The sequence below is a fragment of the Trachypithecus francoisi genome, unplaced genomic scaffold (genome assembly GCF_009764315.1).
Source record: "Trachypithecus francoisi isolate TF-2019V2 unplaced genomic scaffold, Tfra_2.0 Lachesis_group2, whole genome shotgun sequence".
In the NCBI taxonomy this organism is placed as follows: Eukaryota; Metazoa; Chordata; class Mammalia; order Primates; family Cercopithecidae; genus Trachypithecus; species Trachypithecus francoisi.
The window spans coordinates 150,336,724-150,362,337 of record NW_022681465.1 but is presented as its reverse complement, the minus strand read 5'-3'; the positions used below and the strand labels follow the sequence as shown (position 1 = coordinate 150,362,337).

At 54.5% G+C, this 25,614-nt stretch overlaps 1 protein-coding gene across 3 annotated transcripts; it reads right to left on the bottom strand.

Annotated features, from left to right (window-relative positions):
• Positions 1 to 25,614, bottom strand: PCDH1 (protocadherin 1). Of its 3 annotated transcripts, XM_033180838.1 has the most exons (6): positions 25,053 to 25,278; positions 15,392 to 16,254; positions 10,102 to 12,297; positions 4,141 to 4,360; positions 3,115 to 3,153; positions 1,220 to 1,347 (listed from the first exon to the last, which is right to left on the bottom strand). In XM_033180838.1, exons 1-5 carry the CDS (start codon positions 25,090 to 25,092, stop codon positions 3,128 to 3,130), a joined length of 3,345 nt encoding a protein of 1,114 aa, XP_033036729.1. In that variant the 5' UTR covers positions 25,093 to 25,278; the 3' UTR covers positions 1,220 to 1,347; positions 3,115 to 3,127. The 3 variants fall into 3 exon arrangements, with proteins under 3 accessions (XP_033036728.1, XP_033036727.1, XP_033036729.1); XM_033180837.1 differs by lacking the exons at positions 3,115 to 3,153; positions 25,053 to 25,278 and adding an exon at positions 25,560 to 25,614 and having other exon boundaries at positions 1 to 1,347; XM_033180836.1 differs by lacking the exon at positions 3,115 to 3,153 and having other exon boundaries at positions 1 to 1,347.

Below are 25,614 nucleotides of genomic sequence, written 5' to 3'. Positions count from 1 at the left end.
TTCCAAAAAAATAGAGATTTGTATTTTTAAAAAAAATTAAATAAAAGCCCAGCTCTGCTGATAGGCAAATGTTCCCCCGTCCCCACCCCCACCCACCCGTTGTTTCCCTGGCCTGCACCCCCATCCCACCATGGCCCCAGGGGTATTTACAACATGGAACAATAGAGGCCTGGGTTGGGGGGCACTGCGGCAGGGAGGAGGGGGCACAGGGCAGGTTCCCCCCCCAGAGGGGTCCCCCAAGACAACACAACATCAACAAGAAAAGTTGCAAATCAGGCAGAAATGGGGACGTCATTCCAAGGTCCTTATATACAGACACTGCATGACCAGCAGGGAAGGGGGGCCCAGATGGGACTAGGCGTGGGCATGTGGCAGGCAGGTGGGCCAGCCCAGGAGCAGCACGGGAAGACGAGGCCTCCGCTCCACTCCCACCCCCGTCCCTACCCCACCTTTGGTAACAAAAGCCCTTCAGGGAGCCCCTGGCGGTCAAGAGTTTCCTCTGGGAGCTCCCAGGGAAAGGGGCTCCCCAGTTCAGCCCTGCTTCAGGGCTAAAATTGGGCGTGCTATCCCCGCCCTGGTCGGCCATGAAGGTAACAATGAGTTAGAAGTGTGCTGCCCACCCTTGACTCCACCATCTGCCCAAATCGAGGGGGTGCTCCCTGGAAGTCAAGGAAAGGAGCCCAGTCATTGTAGAGGAGCCCTCTTGGGCATCAGCTGGGGAAGCCCCATAAAGGGGAAGGGGCCCCTGGGGGCTGGGAGATGGAAAGGAGGGGAGAGGACCTGGACCCTGCATGGGAGAAGGGCCAGCGTGGTCATGAGGCCAGTGATACGCCCACTTGGGGCCCTGGCCAGGAAGTCCACGCTGAAGGGGTCAAGAGTGAGGCCCTGGAATGGGCCCATTTGGGAGCTCGCCGGCGGCTGGGGGAGGGGGGCCGGCCGGCCAGAAGGGGGCTCACAGGTAGATCTCGCGCTTGGCCGTCTGGGCAGATGCCGGTGTGGCTGCGGGTGGGAAGTCCGAAGTCTGGGTCAGGGGGATTTCCTCCAAGGTGGCCGAGTCCTTGCAGGAATCATGGCTACTGTGGGAGAAGGCACTGTAGGAGGGCAGGAGGCGCACGGGGGCCGTTTTGGTGTTCCGGTCTTCCGGGGGGCTGGGGCTGCCGGCACCCGCAGGCTCCTGCCCTCCTCGGTCCTGGTAAGGCACGAAGGTGGAGAGTTTGAGGGCGCTGCTCTTGGTCCGGCGGCTGGGAGATGACTGGCCAGGCATCCAGCATGTGTCAGAGTGGCCAAACTCACTGCACTCCCGGGTACATGTGCCTGTCATGGCGACATCAGGCAAAGGGCGAAGGTCTGTAGGAGCAAGCGGGGAAGAACAAGTGTCAGACATACAGCCTCTGCAAAGCTCTGCTTCATGGCCTCCCACTGGCATCTACACCCTGCCTCAAGACAGGAGTATGCGCCCCTTCCTGACCACTGAACTCACAGGCACACACACCCTCGAATGGACACATGCCCTCCCACCATCGACCTACTGGCCTACTGTACACACGCACATGCACACGCACACACACTAATCTATCTTTTTTCTTTTTCTTTGTTTTGAGATGGAGTCTTGCTCTCATCACCCAGGCTGGAGTGCAATGGCGCGATCTCAGCTTACTGCAACCTCCACCTCCTGGGTTCAAGCAATTCTTCTGCCTTGGCCTCCCCAGTAGCTGGGATTACAGGTGCCCACCACCATATCTGGTTAATTTTTGGATTTTTAGTAGAGATGGGATTTCACCAGGTTGACCAGGCTGGTCTTGAACTCCTCACCTCAGGTGATCCACCTGCCTTGACCTCCCAAAGTGTTGGGATTACAAGCATGAGCCACCGCACCCGGCCTTATCCTTTCTTTCCTTCAAGACAGGGTCTCACTACTGTCACCCAGGCTGGAGTGCAGTGGTGTGATTTTGGCTCACTGCCGCCTCAATTTCCCAGGCTCAGGCGATCCTCCCACCTCACACTCCCGAGGAGCTGGGACTATAGGCATGCACTACCATGCCTGGATAATTTTTTGTATTTTTTGTAGAGATGGGGTTTAGTCATGTTGCCCAGGCTGGTCTTGAATTCCTGAATTCAAGCAGTCCACCTGCCTCAGCCTCCCAGAGTGCTGGAATTACAGGCGTGAGCCACTAAACAGACTCTGATTCCTTCCAGCGTCACCTATCCCACAGTGCTCTTCTTACACACCCACCAAATCTGCCCTCAGACAGGTACACAAACACACTGCCTCATCGATCTCCAGACAGGCTTAAACGTGCAAATCTATCCTCAGGTGGGGTTGAGGAAACCCCCATCCTCATTGAATTGACGGACACAATCAATCTCTCTCTCTCTTTCCCTCTCTCACACACACAGATAGGCATGGATGCACAAATCTACTATACTGGGCACCTCTATCCTCAGATGAAATTGGGCACATCACTTCCTTCAGAACCCCCTCAAGCCTCACATGCTCCTGGTGGTCCTGAACCCACCCTCCTCCAGCGAGGCCTTGCTTTAAACCCAGGGGGAAGGGACAAGCTTCTATGTGGGGTATTCACCTAGAAGCACACACTCACATCCACAAGCACGCTCATGCAGCCCCTCCCCACCTCACTTTGGCCCCTAAACCAGCCACCACCCCTGGCCTTGCCCCGGCTCCCTGCCCAGAACACCCACGGGAACAGGAGTTGGCTGCCTGACATTAGCAGTAGCCGGTGTAGTTGCTGGGCAGCGGGGATCTCCATGGGAACGGCTGGGCCATGAGCACTTCCTGTCACAGCTGTCCCTGTCCTGCCCTTGCTCAGGGACAGCACCAGGCAGTGACCCCCCCACCCCCCAGGGACATGGCTGAGCAACACTGCCTGGGACAGGGGCTCCCCTGGCACCACCCACTCTGGCTTGGCCTCCTGCCAGTGCCAGGTGAGGAGGGGACAGCTCTGTTGTTAACCCTCAAAGTGCCAAGGCTCTACAGCTCAGAGCAGAGTTGAGGGACACAACATGGCTCAGAGCAGAGCAAGGGCACTGGGTGGGCGAGGCTGGGTGCTGGGCAGAGTCCCACAGACCCCAGACCCCAGAGCAGCTCCCACATACCTGGCACTCTGCCTCAGGGCCTGCTCCGGCCAGCCGGCTCTGCGCGGGCACAAAAAGGACGAGACGGGCATGAGATCGCGCATGGAGGGGCGGAGTGGGGGTGGAGGACACTCTGAGACCTAGGGCCTGGGAGGTTAGACAAGGGCCCGGTACCTGAGGCAGGGGAGGGAAACCTCCCATCTTCTGTGGGGAGGGGAGGCTTTGAGTTGAGGGAGTGGGTGAGACCTGAGGACAGCTCCAAGTTAGAGAGTCTTTCCATCTCAGGGGTTAGCTCGTTCACTCGCCCCCTCCACAGGCTGCCATGGACGCCTTCACACATGCACACGCAAAGCACACACACTTTCTGACGGCACACCTCACCATCCATTCCCATGCTGATCTCTGCTCCAGCTCACATCTCCATTTTGCCATCAGTCTCCAAATCCCTCCCAGACAGGCCTTTCTCCTCACCAGACCTCCTGCTGCTCTTCCTCAAAGAGGTGCCAAACCTTCTCCCACTCCTCTCCCCAGCAGATTGTCACTCTGTTCTCTGATCGCGCCCTCCCCCCACCCCCCATAGCATCCAGGGCCCAATCTCTATTCTCAAGGCCTTCCCACCGTTAAGAGGACCACCACCCACCTTCTCAAGGTTTCCTCACCGTTATATGAGCTTTCTGGTCAACACACTCAGGGTCCCTGTTCCCAAGTGGCCATGTAAACATGGTGCTGAATCCAACAGCTTTGGAGTCAGAGAAACCTGGGTTTGAATCCCTCCCAGGTCTGTCACTTTCTAGATGTATGACTTTGGGAAAGTGACTTAACCTCTCTAAGCCTCAGTTTCCTCCATTGTAAAGTGGGTGCCATAAAGTTCTCAGATCACAGAGTGGTTCTGGGGATTAAATGCGTGTATACCTGAAAGCCCTCAGCACGGTGATGATGACTGAGCACACAAGAACTCAATACACAGAGGATTTGTTTAAGGCCTTGTCACCATTCCCAGGCTTCCACTCATTCCTGGGGTGCCCTGACCATGATGCTGTGCCTCACCATTCTCGGGGTGCTCCATCTCTCCTATGCTGCCGTCAGGGGTGGTGCGCTCATAGTGATCCTCAGGCAGGGCCAGGGGACCGAGTCGAGGCCCTGAGGATGACTTGCTGGACGGTGTCTCAGACTCCTCCAGGCCACTGTCATAGTAACTGTGCTGGGATGGGTCCTGCAGCTCCTGGGCCTGGCTGGTGGCCGAGAAGGTGACGCGGCGGTGAGGTAACTGCAGGGAGAGAGATTGTCACTACTGCCCAGCCAGCTTGCCCACAGGGCCCACCACCATACCAGGCCCTAGTACAGGCCAAGCACCATCCTACTCAGATCTCAACAGCAACCAACAGAGACAGAGACCCAGGCCCTAGCATAGCATATTCCTCCCGAAAGCACAGGCCTCCGTGAAAGACTGCTCCTGAGTTCTAGGACCGCTCCTAGTACAGCCAAGTCCACGTATTGGAAGTCCCAATACAGCGCAGGCCCCAGTGTTATTATAGCCCCTATGCCACCCCAATAACCCTCATCCAGTGCAACCACTTGTTATAGCACAACCCTTCTAGTTCTAACCCAGCTTCCCAATATTGGCAAAGCCTCCCTTTAATCCCAGAATGGCCTATAATACAGTGTAGAGCCCAATACCAGAGTAGCATAATACCACCCGACTCCCCTAATTCCAGGTCAGCCTCTAAACACCAGCATAGCCTGCAATTTCTAGAATAGCTTCCTAAAAGCAGCAGACTCCTAACTCCCAAACAGCTCACCAATACCAGAACAGTTAGTTCCTTCATTTCCAAACAGCACCCTCCAAACTCCAGCTCCTCACCTGTCTCACTGCTCTTGCCACTGCCTCCTTCCAAATGAGGGGACAACCTTTCATTTCTTATCCTCTGTTCCTCATCCCTGGTTTGTGATGTTGCAGCAGTCTGAAGACTCCCTGCTGTGGCCCCTCCCACTCAGCCCCCGATCCCCACTTCACTCCCCTCCAGAGAGGCCTGGGAGTGGAAAAAAGAGGGAGGAGCCTGATAACAAACCAGGGCACCTGGGGGAAGGAGACAAAGCAGAACAATGGAAACTACCCAATCCTCCCAATCAGGAAATAGAATATTCACTGGAGAGGGTAGGGCTCTGCCAGGAGCCTGGACATAGAGGGAGGGCATGGCACCCATTAGGGATTAGGAAAGCTGGTCTCAAAGGGTGACTCCTTCCAAGAAATAGGAAGTAGCTTCTGGGAGGGCTGCTGGCATGAGGAGCCAGACTTGGAGGCTTGGACTGGGGTCTGGGGACTGGGGACTGGGGGTCAGGGGAGTGGAACCGTTACAAGCTGCTCCCAGCCAGCAGCCCTGTATGCCTGCCACAGGTTAACGATTAGCCCTGGAACCTGGCAACCTCAACTTGGCACTTGGCATAAGCAGCCAGCCACCCAAATACCCACTTGGGACTGCCACAGATTTTCCTGCCAACCAGAAATTAGGAGTTGTGGAGGGCGCAGACCCAGGGCCCCTGGAGGCCAGGGGTGAAAACAGCCAAGCCCAGGGCCCTGCTGATGAGTCTCCACGCTCCTTCCCATCCTCCAAGACTTTGGCAGTGCTTTGTCTTACTCTATAACTCTGGATAGGAGGTTATGAAGATGGCCAGGGGAGGTGGCCCTGGCTTTGTAGACTTACCCTCCTAACAGCCCCATTCAAGGCAGCTAGGGTGGAAGAGGCTGTCAGGACAGGAGTTTTGGAGCTGTGGGGAAGGTAGCCCAGAACTGCCTCCCCACTATCCCCATTCCTGAAGATGGCTCCCACCTCATTGGAATCCTTGTATTGATCTAAAACACTGAAGGGTCTGGGTGATGACTGATAAGGTCCCCAAAACTGATATGGACATTTGGGGCCGGGAGGCCATAAAGGAGTGTAGTCCACCTGGTGTAGAGGTGAACAGGGTCCAGGAGAGGTCTGGGAGGCACAGGGTAATATGGTTGTTGGTGCTTCTCTTTCCAGTTTTCTTTCAAGATACTGGCCAGCAGTCCCACCTCCCTGCAGAACCCATATCTGATAATTGAAGGCTTCAGTCCTGCCTACTAAGCAAGTTGCTTGGTCTCTTTTCCCATGATTCTTTTCTGTAAAATGGAGGGTTGAGTTATACCCAACACTTAATGTTCCCTCTAATTTCATGACTATCAAATTATAAAAGCCCAGATCAAAAAATCTCTCTCAAACTCTTTGAGTCCTGAAGCTCTAGACACTTACTGATTATTTCCAATTGGCTCTGGCTACTGGCCCTTAAGATTCAACATGTCTGAAACCAAATTCTTCTTCAATTAGCTTCTGTATGGTCAATGATCTCATCACTATCCTATCACCCAGACTCAGAAGGCTGACGTCTACCTGGGAATCCTGGTAGCTCTCCCCTCATTCCCCATCCCTACCCCATATCCAATTATCCCTTGAATCCTGTGGGTCCTTTATCCCTAACCTTGGCCAAATCCATCCATCCATCACCCCCATTGCCACCATCATAGTCCAAATCTTAGAGGTTCAGTCCTGTACCTTCATCTCTATGCCCTTTAAGCCCACCATATAGTCCAGTGAACTTTCTAAAACTCAGTTCATCTAAAACACTCATGAGCTTTCAGGGACTATTTCCTTCTGAAGAACTTTTGGTAAGGCATCTATGTCCTCTACAACCTACAGTTCTTCTAGTCTCTTCTTTCAGCTTTCTCTTATGCCTTCCATTCTTGCCAGAATATTCCTTTTTCTGCCCTTTCCCTCCCTCCAACTTGGTTCACTCTTGCCACAGGAGTTTGCTCACACGGTGACCCTGTGAGGAGACCCTGTGATTAGGACCCTGCCCTAATCCTGCTCATCACTGACAAGCTGACTTTCTCCTTCCAGAAGCCCATCTCCATGTCTTGTGTAAGTTTTCCCACACTGTGCTCGTCAAAGGAAGGGAGGGGCAATATGGTAAAATAAATTCAGAAAACTCAAGAGGTAAACAAAATTGGGGCTGGGCACAGCAGCTCACACCTGTCATCCCAGCACTTTGGGAGGCTGAGGTGGGCAGATCGCTTGAGCCCAGGAGTTGAAACCAGCCTGGGCAACATGGCAAAACCCTGTCTCTGCAGAAAATACAAAACTTAGCCAGATGCAGTAGTGCATGCCTGTAGTTCCAGCTACACAGGAGGATCGCTTGAGTCCAGGAGGCAGAGGTTGCAGTGAGCCAAGATTGCACCACTGCACTCCAGCCTGGGTGACAGAGCAAGACCCTGCCTCAAAAAAAAAAAGAAAAAAAAAGTCTAGCAGTTTCCCCCCTTTTTGGAGGACTCTGCAGAGCCTTTAATAGGCTAATGTGATCGTGAATTTCTTACTACCAAAACTAACTTCCCCACAGAACCCCTTTTTTATAGCGTAATAGATAATAGGAGACCCGCCTGCTTTGTGTTTGAATCTAGCTGCATCACTAGTTTTCACTTCTGAAAATGAATATTAAAATGACCCATATCATAAAGAGTTATGAGCACTGATTGAACTAATTCGCACAAAGTGCTTAGCATGGTACCTCACACCTAGTAAGGACCCAAAAAAATGGAAGTGAGGGCTGGGCGCAGTGGCTCACACCTGTAATCCCTGCATTTTGGGAGGCCAGGGTGGGTGGATCGCCTGAGGTCAGGAGTTCAAGACCAGCCTGACCAACATGGAGAAGCCCTGTCTCTATTAAAAATACAAAATTAGCTGGGTGTGGTGGCACATGGCCTGTAATCCCAGCTACTTGGGAGGCTGAGGCAGGAGAATTACTTGAACCCAGGAGGCGGAGGTTGCAGTGAGCCGAGATTGTGCCATTGCACTCCAGCCTGGGCAACAAGAGTGAAACTCCATCTCAAAAAAAAAAAAAAAAAAAAGGAAGTGAGTAGTAGTATAAGTAGTTTCATGGAATAAGTTAGGAAAAGCTTTAGTAGGGCACTTCTCATTCGACTCTTAAGGCTCTCAATTGCCTCATCGTTCACTTGTCTGTCTTGTACAAGTATGGCCATTTTTTTCATCAGGGTCTAGTACCATGCTGAGTACTCAGTGGAAACTTGGCCTATGTGTGTTGATGCTGACAACAGGTGGTGTGGTTTGGTTGTATCTGAATGTTGGGAGAAGACATTCAATGTGGCTCCATGGATGGGTTAGGTTGGATTAGAGCTGAGTAAGAGACAATCCCTCAGACCATGGGAAAGAAAAAGAGATGAAGATGCTAAAGGAATAGGAGAAAGACGGAAGGAATGCCAGCAAGGACAGAAAAGGAAGAGAAAGAATGGGAGGTCAGGAGTTGTTGGAGGTCACGACACGGTTAGATCTCACTTCCCCAGGCCCCACTCCTCCAAGGACCCCAGGAGTTTTTACTTTGGGGCCCCTCCCAGGACATTGGGGGAGTTTGTGGATGGAATCAGAGGAGAGAGCTGGCGCCTTGGTCCTCTTGGGAGTGTCTCAAGCCTCTTTAGTCACCATGGAGATAGGTTGCCTCTGGCCTCAGAGACTCCCCTAGGGCCTGAGGCCCCTCAGCCATGATTTAGCCTTCCTCCAACTCAGGCACAACCAGAGACAGGGCAGACCCAGGAGAGCAAGAAGTGAGAGACGGAGAGAGAGAGAGTGAGAGCAAGCAACCCAGGGTGGCCAAAGCAAGGAGAGGAAAGAGGGGTTGGAGGTAGCAACACAGGCAGAAGGCAGAACTAGGAAGCCTCTGCTCATGAGCAGGGAACCCCCTAAGAGCAGGGGTGCAGGGCAGGTCAATGAAAAGAATTTAGGAATTCCCTTGCCTCCCCCTGGGCCCCGCTCCCTGCAGCCCAGGCTGGTGATCATGGTGGGGAGACACAGGGGAGAGCCAGCTAATTGCTGGGTGTTGAGTGTTGTTGGGATGAAGAGGCTGGGGAAGGGACTTGAGGGAAGGACTTGCCCTGGGGGAAGGTGGCTGGTGTAATCAAGAGGTTCTCTGCCTTCACCCAAGGCAGGAAGGCTGAATGTTATTCCCTACCAGGTGCTCCAGTCTGAGGTCTGTCAGAGGCAACTGTTTGAGCAGGTTGGAAGAATCAAGCCTCAGATGGGGCAGGACTTGGGTACAGCTCCACCCACCCTTTCTGGGTCATTCTTAGGAAGAAAGCCCTACAGACATGGGGCAAGGGGATACACTGCCAGACACCTCCATTTGAAGGCTGATCGGAAGGCCACTTTCCCAGAGGTGGATAGGGACATGGGGGTGGATGGCAAGATGGTAGGCTAAGATAGTGTGGGGTACAGTGGGCAGGTCTAGGATGTGGCAAGAGGCAAAGAGAAGGGAAGGGGAAAATGAGGTAGGACCTGAGGACAAAGGGCTGCTTCCAGTCTCTCTCGCTTCTTCTCTCAGTTCCAGAAAATAAGAAGCCAAAACTCCAAAAATAGAGAACTTTATTGTCAGGGTCAAGGGCATGTGGGACCCAGCCCCAGAAGCCTAATGGTGAGGAAGAGGTTAATGCACGATACACACAGAAGGCACAATGGGGAGGTCCCCTCCTCTGGCAGACTCCCCACTCAGTTATCCACGGGACCCCAGGTCTCCCTGTTTCCCTCCTACAGAAGCACCTAGGGCTGGTCTCACATAGAGACCTAGGTTTGGAGTAGACTTCTTCCCCATTTCCCTCCCCACTTCTGCTCACCTGCCCACCACCCCCAACCCACAAGGCCCAGCAGCTGGTTCAGGGCAAATCACAGGCCTCTCCCCAGTGGGGAGAGGGCAGGGAGGAGACCACAGAGCACACCCTCCCTTAATCTTCACTCAGCCTAATCCCTGTGCCTGGGTGAGGCAGCAGTGTTATTACCAAGGCCCCACCTCCCACTGCTGGCTCAGGCTGGCCCCCATACGGGCAGGCACAGTAAACCTGCTCCATCACTCCCACACCTCAGTCCAAATGGCTCCGTGGTAGGGGTGGGGTAGGGGCTGGGGTGTGCTGAGCTGAAAGGGCTGGCCTACCTGCTTGCTGGGGTATTTGGGGGGGTTGGTGCGGTAGCTGTAGTCGGAGTACTGCTCAGAGCCCGTGGACGTGGTGTCCCCGGTGCCCACGAATGTGTTTGCAGGTGGCAAGTCCTGTACCACCTGGTGCTTCTTGGAGGCCGAGGGTGACTGGGGCTGCAGCTGGATGGAAGGCAGTGGGGAGTTAGAGCGGTAGTGGCGGCCCAGGTCAGGGCTGCCTGGTGGGTAGTTGAGGGGCAGGTGGATGCGGGGACTGTCCCCAGGGGCATCGCTCATCAGGTTGAATTTGAGGGACTTCTGCAGCCCGGCCTCATCCTCGTCCTCCACTGGCTTCACGGGCTTTGGGGACTTGCTCTTCTTGCCCTTGCTTTTGTTTCCCTTGGAGGCCTTGCCACTGGGCTTGGGGGCGTACAGGTCCTTGGTCTCCTTCTTACCAGCCTGGTAACCACTTTTGGCCTCCCGCTGCCGGCAGTAGCGCACAAGAACCGCCAGGGCGATGAGCAAGGCCACGGCCACCACACCGGCCACCACACCAAAGAGAATGTTGCCACGCTGCTTGGAGCGCTCGTATTCTGGATCCCCAGCAATGTCAATATCCAGCGGTGTATCCAGGCTGTGGCCCAGGAGGGTCTCCAGCAGCGTGCGGTTGGCCAGAGTCTCATTGACATAAAGGTGGACCAAGGCTGTGCCATAGCGTGGGGGCTTGCCGCGGTCACTGACCTTCACCACCAGGCGGTGTAGCCCATGGTGGCGCCGCTCAATCTCCTTCTCCAGGGTGATCGCACCTGAATGTGAACCAATCTGGAAGAGTCCATAAGGGTTGCCACCTGCGATGCTGTAGATCAGCTCAGCATTGACACCAGAGTCAAAGTCCTCGGCTGCCACCTGGCTGACCGTCTCACCAAGACGTGTCTGGGGGGTCAGCAGCCGGTGAGAGGTGTTAGAAGGGGCAGTGATATAGGGTGCGTTGTCGTTCTCATCCAGCACATTGATGGTGACACCAACATAAGCTGAGCGAGGTGGGACGCCACCATCCACCGCCTTCAGCTGGAAGGTGTAGGTGCTTTGTTGCTCTCGATCGAAGCTCAGGCTGGAGAGGATAGTGCCTGTGCCATTCTGGATAACAAAGTCACCATTGTCCTGCTCCACTGACAGCTGCACCCGGGCATTCTCCCCCTTGTCTCCATCAATGACAGTCACCATGCCCACTGGACTCAGCGCTGGCATGTTCTCCATCACTGAGAAGTTATAGCCACTCAGCATAAATTTGGGGTCATTGTCATTGCAGTCCAGCACATTGACAAGGACAGTGGCTGTGCCCTGGAGGCTAGGGCTGCCCCGGTCAGCTGCCACCACCTTCAACTCATAGCTGTCCCGCTGTTCCCGATCCAGGGATGTCTTCACCTGGATCTCTCCAGTCTCGGGAGAGATGGTGAAGAGGCCCTTAGCAGCCGGCTCAGGCTCCAGAGAGTAAACTAGCTCAGCATTAGAGCCAGAGTCAGCATCACTGGCGGTGACCTCAGCAATCACTTCACCAGGTTTGTTGTTTTCCGGGAAGGCGACCTCAGTGACACTCTGAGTGAAGACAGGTGCGTTGTCATTGACATCCACCACCTGCACCTTGAGGGAGTTGGTGCTGGAGAGTGGGGGGTTGCCGGAGTCCACAGCCACAATCTCAATGGTGTAGTCTTTGACCTTCTCGTAGTCCAGCGGGGTGGTAGTCTGCAAGAAATACTTCTTCTTGCTGTCACTGCCTGTCTCACTGGCCTGGCGCAGCTGGAAGGGCACATCACCTGCCACCACACAGGTGACAGCTGCATTCTCTCCCTCATCTCGGTCAGATACCTGCACCAGGGCCACAGCTGTCTCCTCTGCCACATCCTCTGAGATGTTAGCCATCCCATCTTGATGAGTCACTAGCCCTATGCCCCGGATCTCAATGGTGGGGGCGTTGTCATTCATGTCCTTCACGGTCACAACCACCTGGGCACGGGCACTCTTGGGGTTGGTGCCTCGGTCCTTAGCAAGCACTGAGAAGCGCAAGGTGCTTAAGTCCTCACGATCCACCGGGCCCTGAACAGTGATAAGTCCAGTGTTCCTGTCCAGTCGAAGAAGACGCCTCACAACTTCGGGTGCCTGGTGGAATGTATATTCAATCTCTGCATTGGCACCTTGGTCTGAGTCATTGGCCTTCACCTATGGGACAGGAGAGAAAAACAAGGAGAACAGAGACGGTTTCGATCAGGGATAGCAAATAAAGGGGCACATGTGCTGCCAATGTCCTTTCCAACAAGCATGGCAGACACAGCCAATCCAACATCGCTCCCTTTCCAGAAGCCATGTATGTACTGCCTTTTCCCAGTTCGGACACTCTGGCAGGCATTACTAACCTATTTTCCTGAAGAGCTCAGATGCAGCCTGCAAATCCTCAACAGTGCTACAGGAAACTATTGGAGATGGGACAGGGCAGAATTAAACTTCACTTGTCACTGCTGTGTGGGTCCACAAAAATACCAGGAGAGAATGAGGATCCAATGGAACTAGGGAAGCCATTTCACCAATGAACCCTGCCTGAACCCTCCTGAAGAGATGGAGAGGTGTGAGTAGTAGAGGTGGTGTGTGTGCCCGTGTGAATGTGCACTACATGCACGCCTGCACATATGTATGTGTATGATTGTGTCAGAATGTGTGATTATGTGTGATATTTTTGTATGAGAAGATATGTGTCTGTATGTGTATGACTGTGTCAGAAGGTGTGATTATGTGTGATTTTTGTGTGAGAAGGTATATGTGTTTGCACACGTGAGTAAAGACTCACAGGCCCACCTGAAGGCCCCAGGTTGGGGTATTTCTTTTGAAAGAAGTCAGGTAGGGTTGTGGGTCAGAGAAGCCCTCCAGGCCGGGCCCCAGCCACTGCTCTGTCAAACCGGGGAAACCTGTTTCAGCAGCAACTTCTCCTCCTGGCTGGCACTGGCTGGCGAGGCACCAATGCGAGGAATCCGGCCTGAGCCTGCAGCCAGGAGGGAGGGGCTGATGCAGGCCACAGAGCCTGCTGGCAGTGGGCTGGGCTCCCAGCATCAAACAATGAACTGTCTGTCCCTTTGCAGTCAGCGGGCACGCCCTCCCACGCCAACTCCGACGCGCACTCAACCCAACTCTATACAAACATGGTTGGTAATGGGGCAAGAGGACTCAGGTGGGAATGGCCATGGGGTACTACTGGGCAGGGAGAAACATGAGGGCTGGAGTTAGGTCACAGCCAGACAGAATGTGATGGCTGTGGGGAGTGAGGGGAGAATAAGCATAACTTGGTAGAGTCTCTGGGGTAACAAAACAGAAGAGTCCTGCGTTCAAATCCCAGTTATACCACTTCCCAAGTAACTGTATGACCTTGGGCCAATTATTTAACTTCCCTAAGCCTCAGTCTAGGAACATGTGAAATGGGGATAATAATGTAACCTATTTCACAGAACTGTGGCGAGTATCAAATGGGATAATACAGGTAAAAATGCCTGACACAGGGAAAGTGCTCCCTAAATAACATTTACTTCTTTTTGTCTGTCCAACCTCTACCCTCCTACCCGCCTGCCTCTGAAAAATCAGTGCTAATGCAGTAGTGGGCACTGCACCGAGTGAGCCCTCCAGCCACTGCCAGTCCTCTCCTCCTTGGGAATGGGAACTCCAGCTATCCCTGTCTGGGCTTTTGCTACAGTGAAGACTCCTGGGCAATGGTTCCCCAGGTACCCTGGTCTCTGCTCACATCTCTGGGTGCCAAACCTTAACAGTTTCACCTCCCCTCACCCCAGTTTACCTGTCACTAACTTTATGATGAGGATCCCGTTTCCCTTGCCTCTAGATTGGTCTTCCAGCTTCTTATCTGCCTCTTGTCTCACCTCCCTTTGTCTCTGTCTGTGACTCTTGGCTTCTGTCTCCTTTCTATCCTTGCTCAGTTCTGATTCTGCCCCATTCCCACAGCCTGTTTTCTTCCATCCTCTTTTTTCAGCCCTGCTGACCTCCCTGCTTACTCTCTGCCCTACTCTCCCGCTTCACCTCACTGGGAAGTGGTAAAGCTGTTACACACCTAGGCTCTGAAGCCAGACTCTTGGCTGCGGCAAAGATGGACTCTGAACTCATTAGCTGTAGGATATCAGGCAAGTATTCTAATCTCTATGGGCTCAGTTTCTCATCTGCAAAATGGGGATAATGCTTACCTTGTACTGTAAGGATTAAATGATACAATATACATCATGTGTTTAGAACGGTGCCTGGCACCTAGGCTATTATTATTTGCCATCCCCGACTGTCTGTCTCCCTTTTCTTTTTCAGTCTCTTTTCCAGGTCCCAGTCTACCAGGCTCTTAAAAAAAAAAAAAGGCTGAAACTCCCACCCATCTCCCACTTCGACTTGAGGACCTAGGACTAAGGGTTTTCCAGGATGGGTAACGGTGTCCAGGGCAGGCCGCGCCTCCTCAGCTCCCTCACATCAGAGAGAGAGGCATCTTCAGCCCATGGGGAAGGAGAAAGGAGCTGGGGCTGGCAGGAGGCCAGAGCTGAGATGACAGCGGGAGATACACCCACCTGTCTGCAGGGACGCTTTCTTTGCTCCCTCCCAGGCCCCAGCTCCATCAAGCTGCCCAGCGCCTGGGGCAGTTCCCATGGAGGGGTGCTGAGAACTTCAGCAGAGGAAACTGACCCCCACTAACCCCACTGTGCCAAGCACCTCACACCTATGGGCACCCCATGCCTAAGGGAGGAGGCAGGTATATAGACACCCCAGTATGTGTTTTTAGAACACCTGGCTAAAATGATCTCATTTGACTTTGTCAGGAAGAGGCAAAATGAGGCTATTTCCTTCAGCTTCAGGAAAACCTCATTTGGTTAAAGGGAAACTGTCCCTGGTTGGGAAGATACTCTCATCTCAGGAGAGATTCCACCTGGATAAATGGTGATTCTTTTGTTCCAACTCCGCTCACCTGGCTGGCAGAGAAGGTCTACTTGACTAGGGCGGGAGTTTCACTTCTCAGAGGTTTCCCCAGTTTGAGTCTGCTTAGGGGTGGGGGGAAACTGTTCATATGCTACGTCACTGTCACTTAAGTAGCCTAATAGAGGAAAGTAATATCACTGCTGGGGTGGGGTGGGAAAGACTCCCCTGGCTGAGTTTGGGGAGAAGGGGTCTCACTACAGTATTCTGGCAGTTTTTCCCCTAAGTGAAGGGAACTCTCACCTGGTTGGGTGGGCTCCCATTTCTAATGGTGGATCACCCTGACAGTTATACGGAGGGGGCCTCTCACCTGGATGACCGAGTGGCCTATGGGGCTATTCTCAGATAGTTCGGCCTCATAGGAGGGCCGCTCAAATTTGGGGGCGTTGTCATTGGTGTCGAGCACGGTGACACGCAGCAGGGCACTGCTGGCGCGTGGGGGGCTGCCGCCATCCTGCACCTTAATGGTGAGGTCGTAGGAGTCCCAGCGCTCACGGTCCAGGTTGCCCATCACAATGAGCTGTGGTTGCTTCTCCTCCTGGTCCTCTGCCACCTGCAGCCCAAATAGCTCCTGGGCCTCAGGCCCAGCCTGCAGCTCATAGGATGCCACACCGTTGGGACCAGCATCACGGTCTGAAGCCAGCGGGATGGGGAAGAGTGAGCCGATGTTGGTGTTCTCAGGGATGGCCAGAGTGATGACTGGTGAGGCGAAGTTGGGTGTGTTGTCATTGATGTCTTGTACTTCTATCTGGCCCTCCAGCAGCCGGGGGCTGCCATTCTGCACGAGGTCTGTGATAGACACCTCAAACTCCAGGATGCAGGGATCACCAGGGAGCTGGTTCTGGCATTCACGGAGCCCCTCACGGTCGATGGAGGTCTCGGTGGTGAAAATGTCACCTGTCTTGCCATCCACGCGAAGGTACGGGGCACCCACCTCTAGCTTGTACAGGTGCCCCACATCTGGAAAACCATAGTCGGCTGCGAGGCTCCCAATGAGGGTGTTGGGTGGTTGTTCCTCTGGCACCTTGTACACTACCCGAGTGGCGTGGCCTGGGGATGGAGCCAGCAGGAGCAGCAGTGCTAGCAGCATGGAGGGCAGCAGTAGCCGTTGCCCCCCAGGGCCTGGGCTGTGCCTCAGCGGCCCCATCCTGGCAGGCCCCAGAATCAGGAGGGCTGCAAGGGGAAGAGGCAAAACAGAGGCCATGAGCTGGGAAGAGAAGCCTGGCCCTGAGCTGCCCAGAGCTGGCCCCATACTCACCCTCTCCCATTGACACACGATTCTCCACAAGAGCAGTTAGTCCCAGCACAGAACCCCAATTCCAGAAACTCAGATCCCTGAATCTCATCCACAGCTGGGTGTAGCAGCAGTGTCTGCCCCAGCTGGAGGAGCCAGTAAGAGGCCTGGCACGCTTAGAGCAGCTCCCGCCCATGGAATACCCTCGCCCACCTGACGCTCCCTGGGCCCGAGCCCGGCTGCCCTCCCTCTTTCCTTCTTTCCCTCCCTGCTCTCTGCTCTGTGCTTCACCCAACACCTCCTTCTCACGAGCATCCTGCCTTAGTCACCGATGGTAATTACCCTGATACTGAGATAGGGAGAGAGAGCCAGTGGAAGGGTGAGGCCTCGAGCATCCCCAATCGGAGCACCCCTCCCCACATGCATGGTAGGAAAGAGACACAAGTACCTCCTTACACACCCCAGACCCTGGGACCATGACTTCTCACACTGGGCCCCATTAAGATTGGCTGGAGGGAGAGGAGATGATGTCTCATTTCTCCTTATTATGAGATGCCAAGTCAGTGCATATGTATGAGATATGACATCTCAAATCCTCTTTTTCTGACAATCTCCCACAGTGCCCAGTGTTCGCCATCCTCATAAAAGGCCAGCTTAAATTGGGCAAGGCTTGTAAAAACGGTTAGGGTTGAGGAGTAGGTGTTAGCCTTCCTGACTTTCCCCCAACACATATGCCCTGAGTGTGCACACAGGCCCCAGAGTGCGCACACAGGCCACAGAGTGCGCACACATGCCCCAGAGCGTGCACACAAGCACATGAACAGTTGCTAGGGCTCCTCTCCTCCCCCTTCTGCTGCCATGGGCAGGTGCGTACAAGGGAACACAGGTCAAGATTGGGGTCAGAACTGTGGTCAGGGCTGACTAGCTCTGGAATTGGCATTGGGAACTGCCCTGGCCTGTCCTTAGCAACAGGGAGCCCAGCAGGTCTAACTGGGACAGAGCTGCCAATGATTATGACACCACCAGCCTTTCCCTGACCACTCCCCCACCCCACACGCTCTGGTCTCTGGATGAACATCTGGCTCCTATTTGACATCTATCCCCATATATCTAGCCCCTACCACACACGCCTTTCCCAATCTCTGCCCTAGCCAACCACAAGCTGCACCCCCATCACCACAATAACCTCCTTCTTCTGCCCATCTCCCCTGGCTTTGAGGTCGTGCATTTGCAGATCCCAGTCAGACCCAGCTACTGTCTCTGTCTTGAATGCCCCCTCCTCTCCAACAAAACCATGGCCAGTCCCTCCTCTATTCAAATCCAAAATCTTTGGATCTGCAGTTTCTTTAGAGGCTTCTGGTTCAGTCTCCTTTCCTCACTTCCTCACTTTTACCTGGAATACCTTCTCCACACCTGGAATACTCTCCCCACACCTGGAATACCCACCCCACATCAATCCCACTGAGGGCAGGCTCTGGCCCTCCAGGAAGCCTTCACAGTCCTCTCCTGCCCACGGTGACTTCTCCTTCCTCCAACTCACAGCTGCTTATTGTCTGCTCCAATCCCAAGGCAATGAATCATGGGGCTGACTGGGACACCGCCCGCCTGTGTTGTTCAGCTTCAGTACTGTGCACCTATTCCTGAGTTATCTGCCTCTCCAGGCAGGCACAAAGCACCATGAAGGGACAAGTACTCTGTACACTCACTCATCCCCTGCCCCCCAACAATGCACCTTTGCACATCTGGGTACACTGTAGGGACTCAGTCATGCATTCAACAAATGTTTATCGGGCATTTACAATACGCCAGGCTCTGTCCTGGGCACTGGGATGCAGAAGTGAACAAGACTGGTCCAATCTGCCATGACAGTGGTTCTAACTCAATGACTATTTGTCCATTTTGTTTGGTTGCTTCTGTATACCATTTGGCGAATGTAAGGCAGCAGGGTGGGGAAAAGCGAGGGCTGTGGCATCAGACGGTCTAAGGCAAACCCAGCTGCTCACTTCCTGGCTGCATGATCTGAAGCAAAGATTTAGTGCCTCAGTTTCCTTATCTGTAAAATGGGGATGATACTACCTATTTCCTAGGGTGTTTGAGATACTGTGGGCTAAATGTGGTACTCAACAAAGGACTCCTTCAAAGCATTTAGCACAACTATAGTTGTGTACCTGTTTGGAAAATGTGTTAATTGTCTGTCTTTGCTACAAGATGGTGAGCAGAAAGCAAAAGGGTTTCTATTTTGTTTGCTCCTACCTCCTCAGGGCTTAGCCCTGGACCTGGCATACAGTGGGCACTCGGCAGCTCTTGAATGACTGTTGTTATTTTGGCTTTCTGGGCTTAGCCTTTCCTGGTGTGTGACCACTGCTCTTTTACTTGCTCACTTACCCGATTCCCCTACTCCACTAAGAACTTCCTGGGGTAAAATGTAAGTCTTCTCTGTTTAGGGCACATAGCAGACTCTCAGCAAATGTTCACTGAATGCACAGAGTCCTTAGATAAATCAAACACTTTCCCTCCTCTGTGTGGCCTTCCCCAAGCACAGGCCCCTCCCTAAAGTGTGTGTGGCCGTATTATCAGATTGGTGTGAATGTTCCCATTGCAATCTTAATCTCCTTAAAGGAAGCAGGAATTTATCTGATACTCCATTTGGATCCACCCTGCCTCCAGTCACCTCCCCTCCACCTGCATGGACCTGACACAAGGCTCATCTGACTACTTCAACCCCAATCCAAACACATCCCCAAAGGCCCATCACCAGAGAACCTCATTTTCTTATGGGACTGAGTCCTGCTGCCACCCTCCTCTGCATATACAAGGTGGTATCATTGTGCACCCCAATTCTCTACATAAGTCTTGGCAGGTGAGGTGTTATGTGGGAAGCCCACAGGAATTACCCTAAACCTGACCAAGAGAATAAATAAGGCAGTCACTGTTTGCCTCTGTTCTCTCCAGATCAAGGATATTTAAGATAGGTAATCTTTTGTGGTCACATCCTCCTTCAAGAATTTTCTAAAACCATGGTGCAGATTTTTCCAGGAAAAATGACTGTTCACAAACTTTAGCTGCTAATTAATTCAGGGGGCCATGATCCGGCAGTCAGAGCGAATGATGTGTGGCCACTCCAAGAGCTGCGAATGAAGCCCCCACCTCAGGCTTCCTCCATCTCACAGTCACAACCTGAAGCCTATAACCTTTCAAACCTCCTAGGCAGAACAGGCACACATGCTTGTGAGACTACCTCTGCTCCCCATATGCTCTTTCTCACCCTTAGGAGTTGCCTTACCTCCAGCCAGCAAAAGAACCAGTTAAGGACTGTGGTGTCTAACCTCTGAATTGGAAAGAGAAGGAGAACCACAGGATAATAGCCAACTCAAGGAAGGTACAGGATGGCGGGGCTGGGGAAGGGTCCCAGAAAGGAGGAGGAATGTGGGGAAAACAGGGTTGGGGGAGAGCTGCTCACAGTGGGGAAAGGAGCTGAAGAGGCTCAGGCCCTTCAAGCATCTGGAGAGTTCCTTCAAAATAAGGATTATCTGGCCCCACCCTTAGGAATCTTTATTCGGGAGGTGGGACCTAGAGAAACCCCCAAGCAATTGTGATGCAATGGTCGGATCATCTGGGTACAACTTTAAGGTAATTCCAGGGAGTTAAGAAAGGGCCTGAGGTCCTGCAAACTTTCCGTTGCCAGGCTGGAATGCAGTGGTGCGATCTGGCCTCATTGCAACCTCTGTCTCCCGGGTTCAATCAATTCCCCTGCCTCAGCCTCCCAAGTAGCTGGTACTACAGGCGCGTGCCACCACGCCTGGCTAATTTTTTTTTTTTTTTTTTTAGTAGAGACGGTGTTTCACCATGTTGGCCAGGACGGTCTCGATCTCTTGACCTTATGATCTGCACCCCCCTCGGCCTCCCAAAGTGCTAGGATTATAGGCGTGAGCCACCACGCCAGGCCGGGTACTGCAAACTCTTTTTTTTATTTGGCGGGGGGGATGGAGTCTTGCACTGGACCGCAGTGGCTCAATCTCGGCTCACTGCAAGCTCCGCCTCCCGGGTTCATGCCATTCTCCTGCCTCAGCCTCCAAGTTTGAGTAGCTGGGACCACAGGCGCCCGCCATCACACCCGGCTAATTTTTTGTATTTTTAGTAGAGATGGGGTTTCACCATGTTAGCCAGGATGGTCTCAATCTCCTGACCTTGTGATCCGCCTGCCTGGGCCTCCCAAAGTGCTGGGATTACAGGCGTGAGCCACCGCAGCACTTGGTCTCTGCAAACTCTTATCATCACCTTTGCCATCATCATCACTCATTATCATCTCAGCAAACACTAAGATTCTACTCAGTACTAAGCATTTTACACACATGATCTCTTTCCTCCCAACCCTCTGAAATGGGTACTATTTATTATTACACTCCTTCCCATACTACAGATGATCAAATGGGGGCCGAGAAAGAATAAACTGTCTCAAGTCACAGAAGTAGTATGTGGAAGAGCCAGGATTTGAGAAATAAGAATGCCTCTTCACATCCCAGAGTCTGGGGGAAAGGAACAGAAATATCTGAGGCTAGAATCTGATGCTTGTTATGTCACACCCACCTCCCCACCATTCCTGGACTGCCAACCTTGCCCAGTAAGTAGGGAATAAGAAACAGTGGGTCTAAGGGTCAAGGAATGGATGAGCCCAGGCTTCCTAGGCTGCTGCTGTTCACATAGGGGCCTGTAGAGATGCAGGGAGAGAGCCAGGATGGCCTGGAAGGGCAGGAACAGCAATAAGGAGGCCTTCCCTCACCCCTGCCCCCATCATCTCTGAACTTTGTCCCCAGCAGTTGGGCATTGGGAGTCATTAGTCCCACACGGCAGCCTTTGATACATGCAGCGTCTTATCTGCCCTTCCCCAGGCCCTGACTGCCTTCCTGGGCAACGGTGCCCCACCTCCCCCCAGTGACATGGGCACCCAGGACTCTGAGAAGCCAGCGCCTCAGGGGGAATAGGCACAGGGACCCATGTCCCTCAGATAGAGGAGCAGAAGTGTCATCGGGGTGTAGGCGTAAGGGATAAGGAGGGGATAGAGTCCCAGAAAAGCCGAAGGAAATACCATCTATGTCAACATCTGGGAAGGGATGAGAACAGAGGTGAGGGTTCACCCGGAAACTTCATTTCCAGCCCACCCTGGGGACTAAGGTCCATTTTGCTGAGTGCTGTGGCTAGAGAGAAAAAAACACACAGAGGCAGCCACCACTGTCCCAGTAGCCAGGTCAGCTCTGACTCCCCACCCTCACTCCAGCACTGTTACACAACGGTCACTGCCGCGGGCACAAAACACCAAGGGACAAAGGGACTGTCTGGGGGAAGAGGGGAAGCAAATGGGGCTGTGTGGGGTGGAGCTGAACAGAAGCCTCCCACTGAAAGCAAGTGTGCAGACCTCAGCTCCTCTCCCCTCTCTCCCACAACCCTCTATTAGCCTCTGCAGGGCTTCTGGGCACCTGCATGCTTGAGTCAGATTGTTGGGGTTAGAACCCTCGCTCCACCACTTCCTAGCTGTGTGACGTTAACCAAGTGAATTTACTTTTCTGAACCTGTTTCCATACTGTGAAATGGAAATAATGAATCCTACCCTCTTGAAATTATTTGGGAGAATTAAATGAGATCTCATGCCTATAAGGTCTGTTACATTAAGGTCTATTTACATCACATGTAAAGGACAAATCATTTTTTTCTAAGTCTTCCAATTGCCATTTTATTTCCAGCGTCAGGCACACAGTGGGTGCCCCTTTGTTGGATGAATAAACAAGCCAATCCCTCGCTGCTTGGTAAGTCCTATGAAGGCAATGATGGTACGCATCTTACTACTGCATCCTCACCACCCACCATGGTCCCTGGCAGATAAAAGGTGCTCAATACATTGTTGAACAGAATCTCTGCACCAACTATCCTTGCTCACCTAAGGGGCAGCCCTCACCTTCTCCTTGTTTTTCCACACTGCTCCCTGAACCTTGATTCCCACTTAGCTCCTCCCCCACCCTCGTAGGCGCCCTCCTGGCCCTTCAACCCCCTTTTTCCCAGCAGTAAGGTTACTATCGCTTGCCCAGCTCCTCTGCAGAAGTAGCCACAGCAGCAGCCTCTCTGCTAAGAAGATGCCAGACCAGCAAGACACCCCCTTCCAGCTGAAGTCCCTTTTGGAATTGGGAATTGGAGGTGGGTAGGAGAAGGGGTAAAAACTAAATGCGGCCAGAACTGAATCCAGACTTGCCTCCCTATCACACTGCCTCTGGTCACCTCTGGGGGCCCGTCTCCCTCTCCTCTCGACTCCACCCCATGCCCTAGTCTAGTTGTAATTACAGGTTCCAATACCTCCCAGACCTTCAAGTCAATAAAGTAACATGACTACCCCCACGTCCCCCCCCCAAACAGAGCTAGACCCCCGGGTTGTCATAAAAACTTTCTGGGTGGCCCCCTTTCCTGGCAGCTCCCGAGGGTTGACCCAGAACAGGTGCTAAAAGGCTCGCGGCGTCCTCCTGCACGAAGTCCTGGACTCTGCCGACCCGAGCAGCCCCAGTCCGCACCGCCTTGGTGAGCGGGCGCTCCCAGCACACACCCAGCGCGCGGAGCGACTCCTCCCAGAGGACGCCGACTGTGTGTGTGTGTGTGTGTGTGTGTGTGTGTGTGTGTGTGTGTTGCGGGGATTGGGGGGTGGCAGAGGACGGCGGCAGTTTCTTGGGCTCTGGTGGCCCCACCCCCACCCTGGCAGCAACTGGCCTTCAGGAAACCAAGGCAAGACTAGGGCGCGGCGTGTTGAGAACGCGCCTTGGCTAGTTGGGGGAGCCCTTGAGCCCCCCGCACCCAGGCCACCGCGGGGAATCCCTCCTCCCCTGCATCTCCGGCCTCGGCCTGGGGTCCCCCGCAAGCCGGCGCCGGCGCGAGCAGCGCAGCGGGCGCCGGGAGGGGGCAGGGAGGGAGCCGGCGCTGGAATCACAAAGCCGCGAACCCGGCTAGGCGAGGACATTCTCATAAAACCGACCCTCTCGTGGCGAGCGGAGGGGGGATTTTACCCTACGCTCAATCCTCCAAGGCCTCAGTGCCGCCCTCAGTCTTTCCTGGCAGAAGAAATAGTAGCCGATCACTGTTGGGGAAACTGAGGCCATAAGTCTGACTTACAGAGGGTAGCTGGGGGGTAAGGGGTGCGAGACCACCTCGCCTACAAATTCTGCTCCTGTGCCTGCCGCGATCGTCTTTCTGGCTCCAGGGCCTGCCCGCGCACACACTGGCCTACAGCGGGACTAGGCGGAGGGGGCACCCAGGTGTGAGACGAACCGAGGTGTGCGGGACCCACCAAGGTGTGTGGCACCCAGGTGTGCTGGAGACCCAGATGGCTCAGAAAACTCAGCTAAATGTCCGGAAGAGGGTCGCAATCACCGTCCCAGGCTAGCACCCTCTGCAAATGAACCTGGGGCCCCGGAGCCCCGGAGAGGCGGGATGGCTGGGCCAGCCAGGTCCAGTTTGTTACCCGAACACCGGCCGGTTCGGCCCAGGAGTGGGGGTTGGGGAGGCACCGACTGGGAACCAGGCTTCCCGCTGTGCTGATATTTACAATAACAATGTCGCGATTAAGGTGGCAGGGCGCTTGGGGCTCGCCGAGCGACCCCGGTGGCTTCTGCCTTAATATGGACTCCGAGGGAGAGGAACGGAGTGTGTGTGTTTGTGTGTATGAGCTGCAGGGTGTAATGTAACGTGACACTGTTGGTTTAAGGTGTGTGTGACACCCAGTGTTAAGATGGGTGAAGCAGTGGATTCTGTGTGGCTGTGAGGCGCTGCTGTTGGTGCCACTTCCTGTGTTAGGGTGTGTGCCGTCAAGCTTGTGCTGAGATACTGGGTTGTGTGTTTGTGTGGGTGCAGTAGAGGGGTGCAAGGAGACCTGTGCTGTGTACCTATATTCTGGCCAAGAAGTGAGTGAGATGATATATGTTAGGGTGTGTTCCTTAAAGGAATGTGGGGGGTGGCTAGGTTTTGAGGGTTCGTGTAGTCAACTGTGGCTGTGACACTCGTACATGAGGGCACGAGGCTGTGTTTGTGTGTCCAAGTCGCGGGGTGTCACACCCGGTTGTGTTGTTGCTCTGTAAAGCCACGGGTTGCGTGTCCGTGCTGCTGATCGTGCAGACACTGAAGCGGATTCTGAGCTGGTGACGGTGCCCCAGTGGGCGCTGGTGTGCGGGAGGTATGTCTGTGTGCACATATGTACGGATGTATGTATGTGTGTATATATGTCCACGGTCTGGCCCTCTGGGTGCCCGCGGGAAGCTGGAAGCGGCTGAGTGAGCCGAGCTAGTTGCCCAACAAGTGTGTATGTATGTGTTGTGGACAAGGGTCCCTGCCTGCTCCGTCCTCCGGGAGCCCCCCATCAAACTGGGGGCCGCGCGCTTCCCCAAACCCATCCTCCACGCCGCGCGCTCCTGAAATCTCCTTATCCCCGTCTTTCTGAGAGCGCCCAGGTTCGGGACGCGGGGACTGGGGTTCTGCTCAGCACCCCCTCCCCTCCCTCGGCTTCTCGCCGCGGACCTGGGAGACCGGAATCCCGCGGCCGCATCCCCCACTCTGGGCTCCCAGCCGCCCCCACCTCAGCCCCCTCGCGCGGAGCTTGGGCTAGGCCCCCGCGGCCTCGCTCCGCCGAGCGCCCCTCCCTCAGCTCCTGCCGGCCATGACCGCTTCGGGCCCCAAGCCGCTGCAGCCTCCACCGCCACCGGATCCTTACCCGCCTCCGGGCAGCGCCGGTCGCCCGCCCCGCTGTCCATGAGCCGCCGCCGGCCCCGGCCCGGGCTGCGGCTCCGCACGGCTGGGGCTGGCGCTGCGGTTCGGGCTCCGGCTCCGGCTGGCTCTGGGCGCAGCAGCCCGGCGGCTTTGCGTCCGCGCCGCGCTCCCGCTCCCCGAGTGTGTGAGGCGGCGGCGGCGGCGGCGGCGGCGGCGGCGGCGGAGCCAGCAGAGAGCGGAGCGCACAGCCCGGCCCGCCCCCTCCCTCCCTCCTCCCTCCCGGCCCGCCCGCCTCCCCGCCCCCCTTTCGGCCGGGAGGTGGAGCTCGGGACCGCTCCGGTCCGGCTGGGAGGGGACCCCGAGCACCGCTCCCTAAAGCCTGGACCCCTCCCTTTGCTATCTCTTCACTACCCGAGGCCCAGTACACAGGCCGTCCCCTCCTCTGCGCTTCACCTTACACTTATCCCACCCAAGCCTCCATCTAGGACCGCTCCTGAATTCCCCTCCTTACCCTACTCAAACACCTGTCCCCAGCTCTGTCTGCCCCCTGGGAAGTCGAGGAAAGG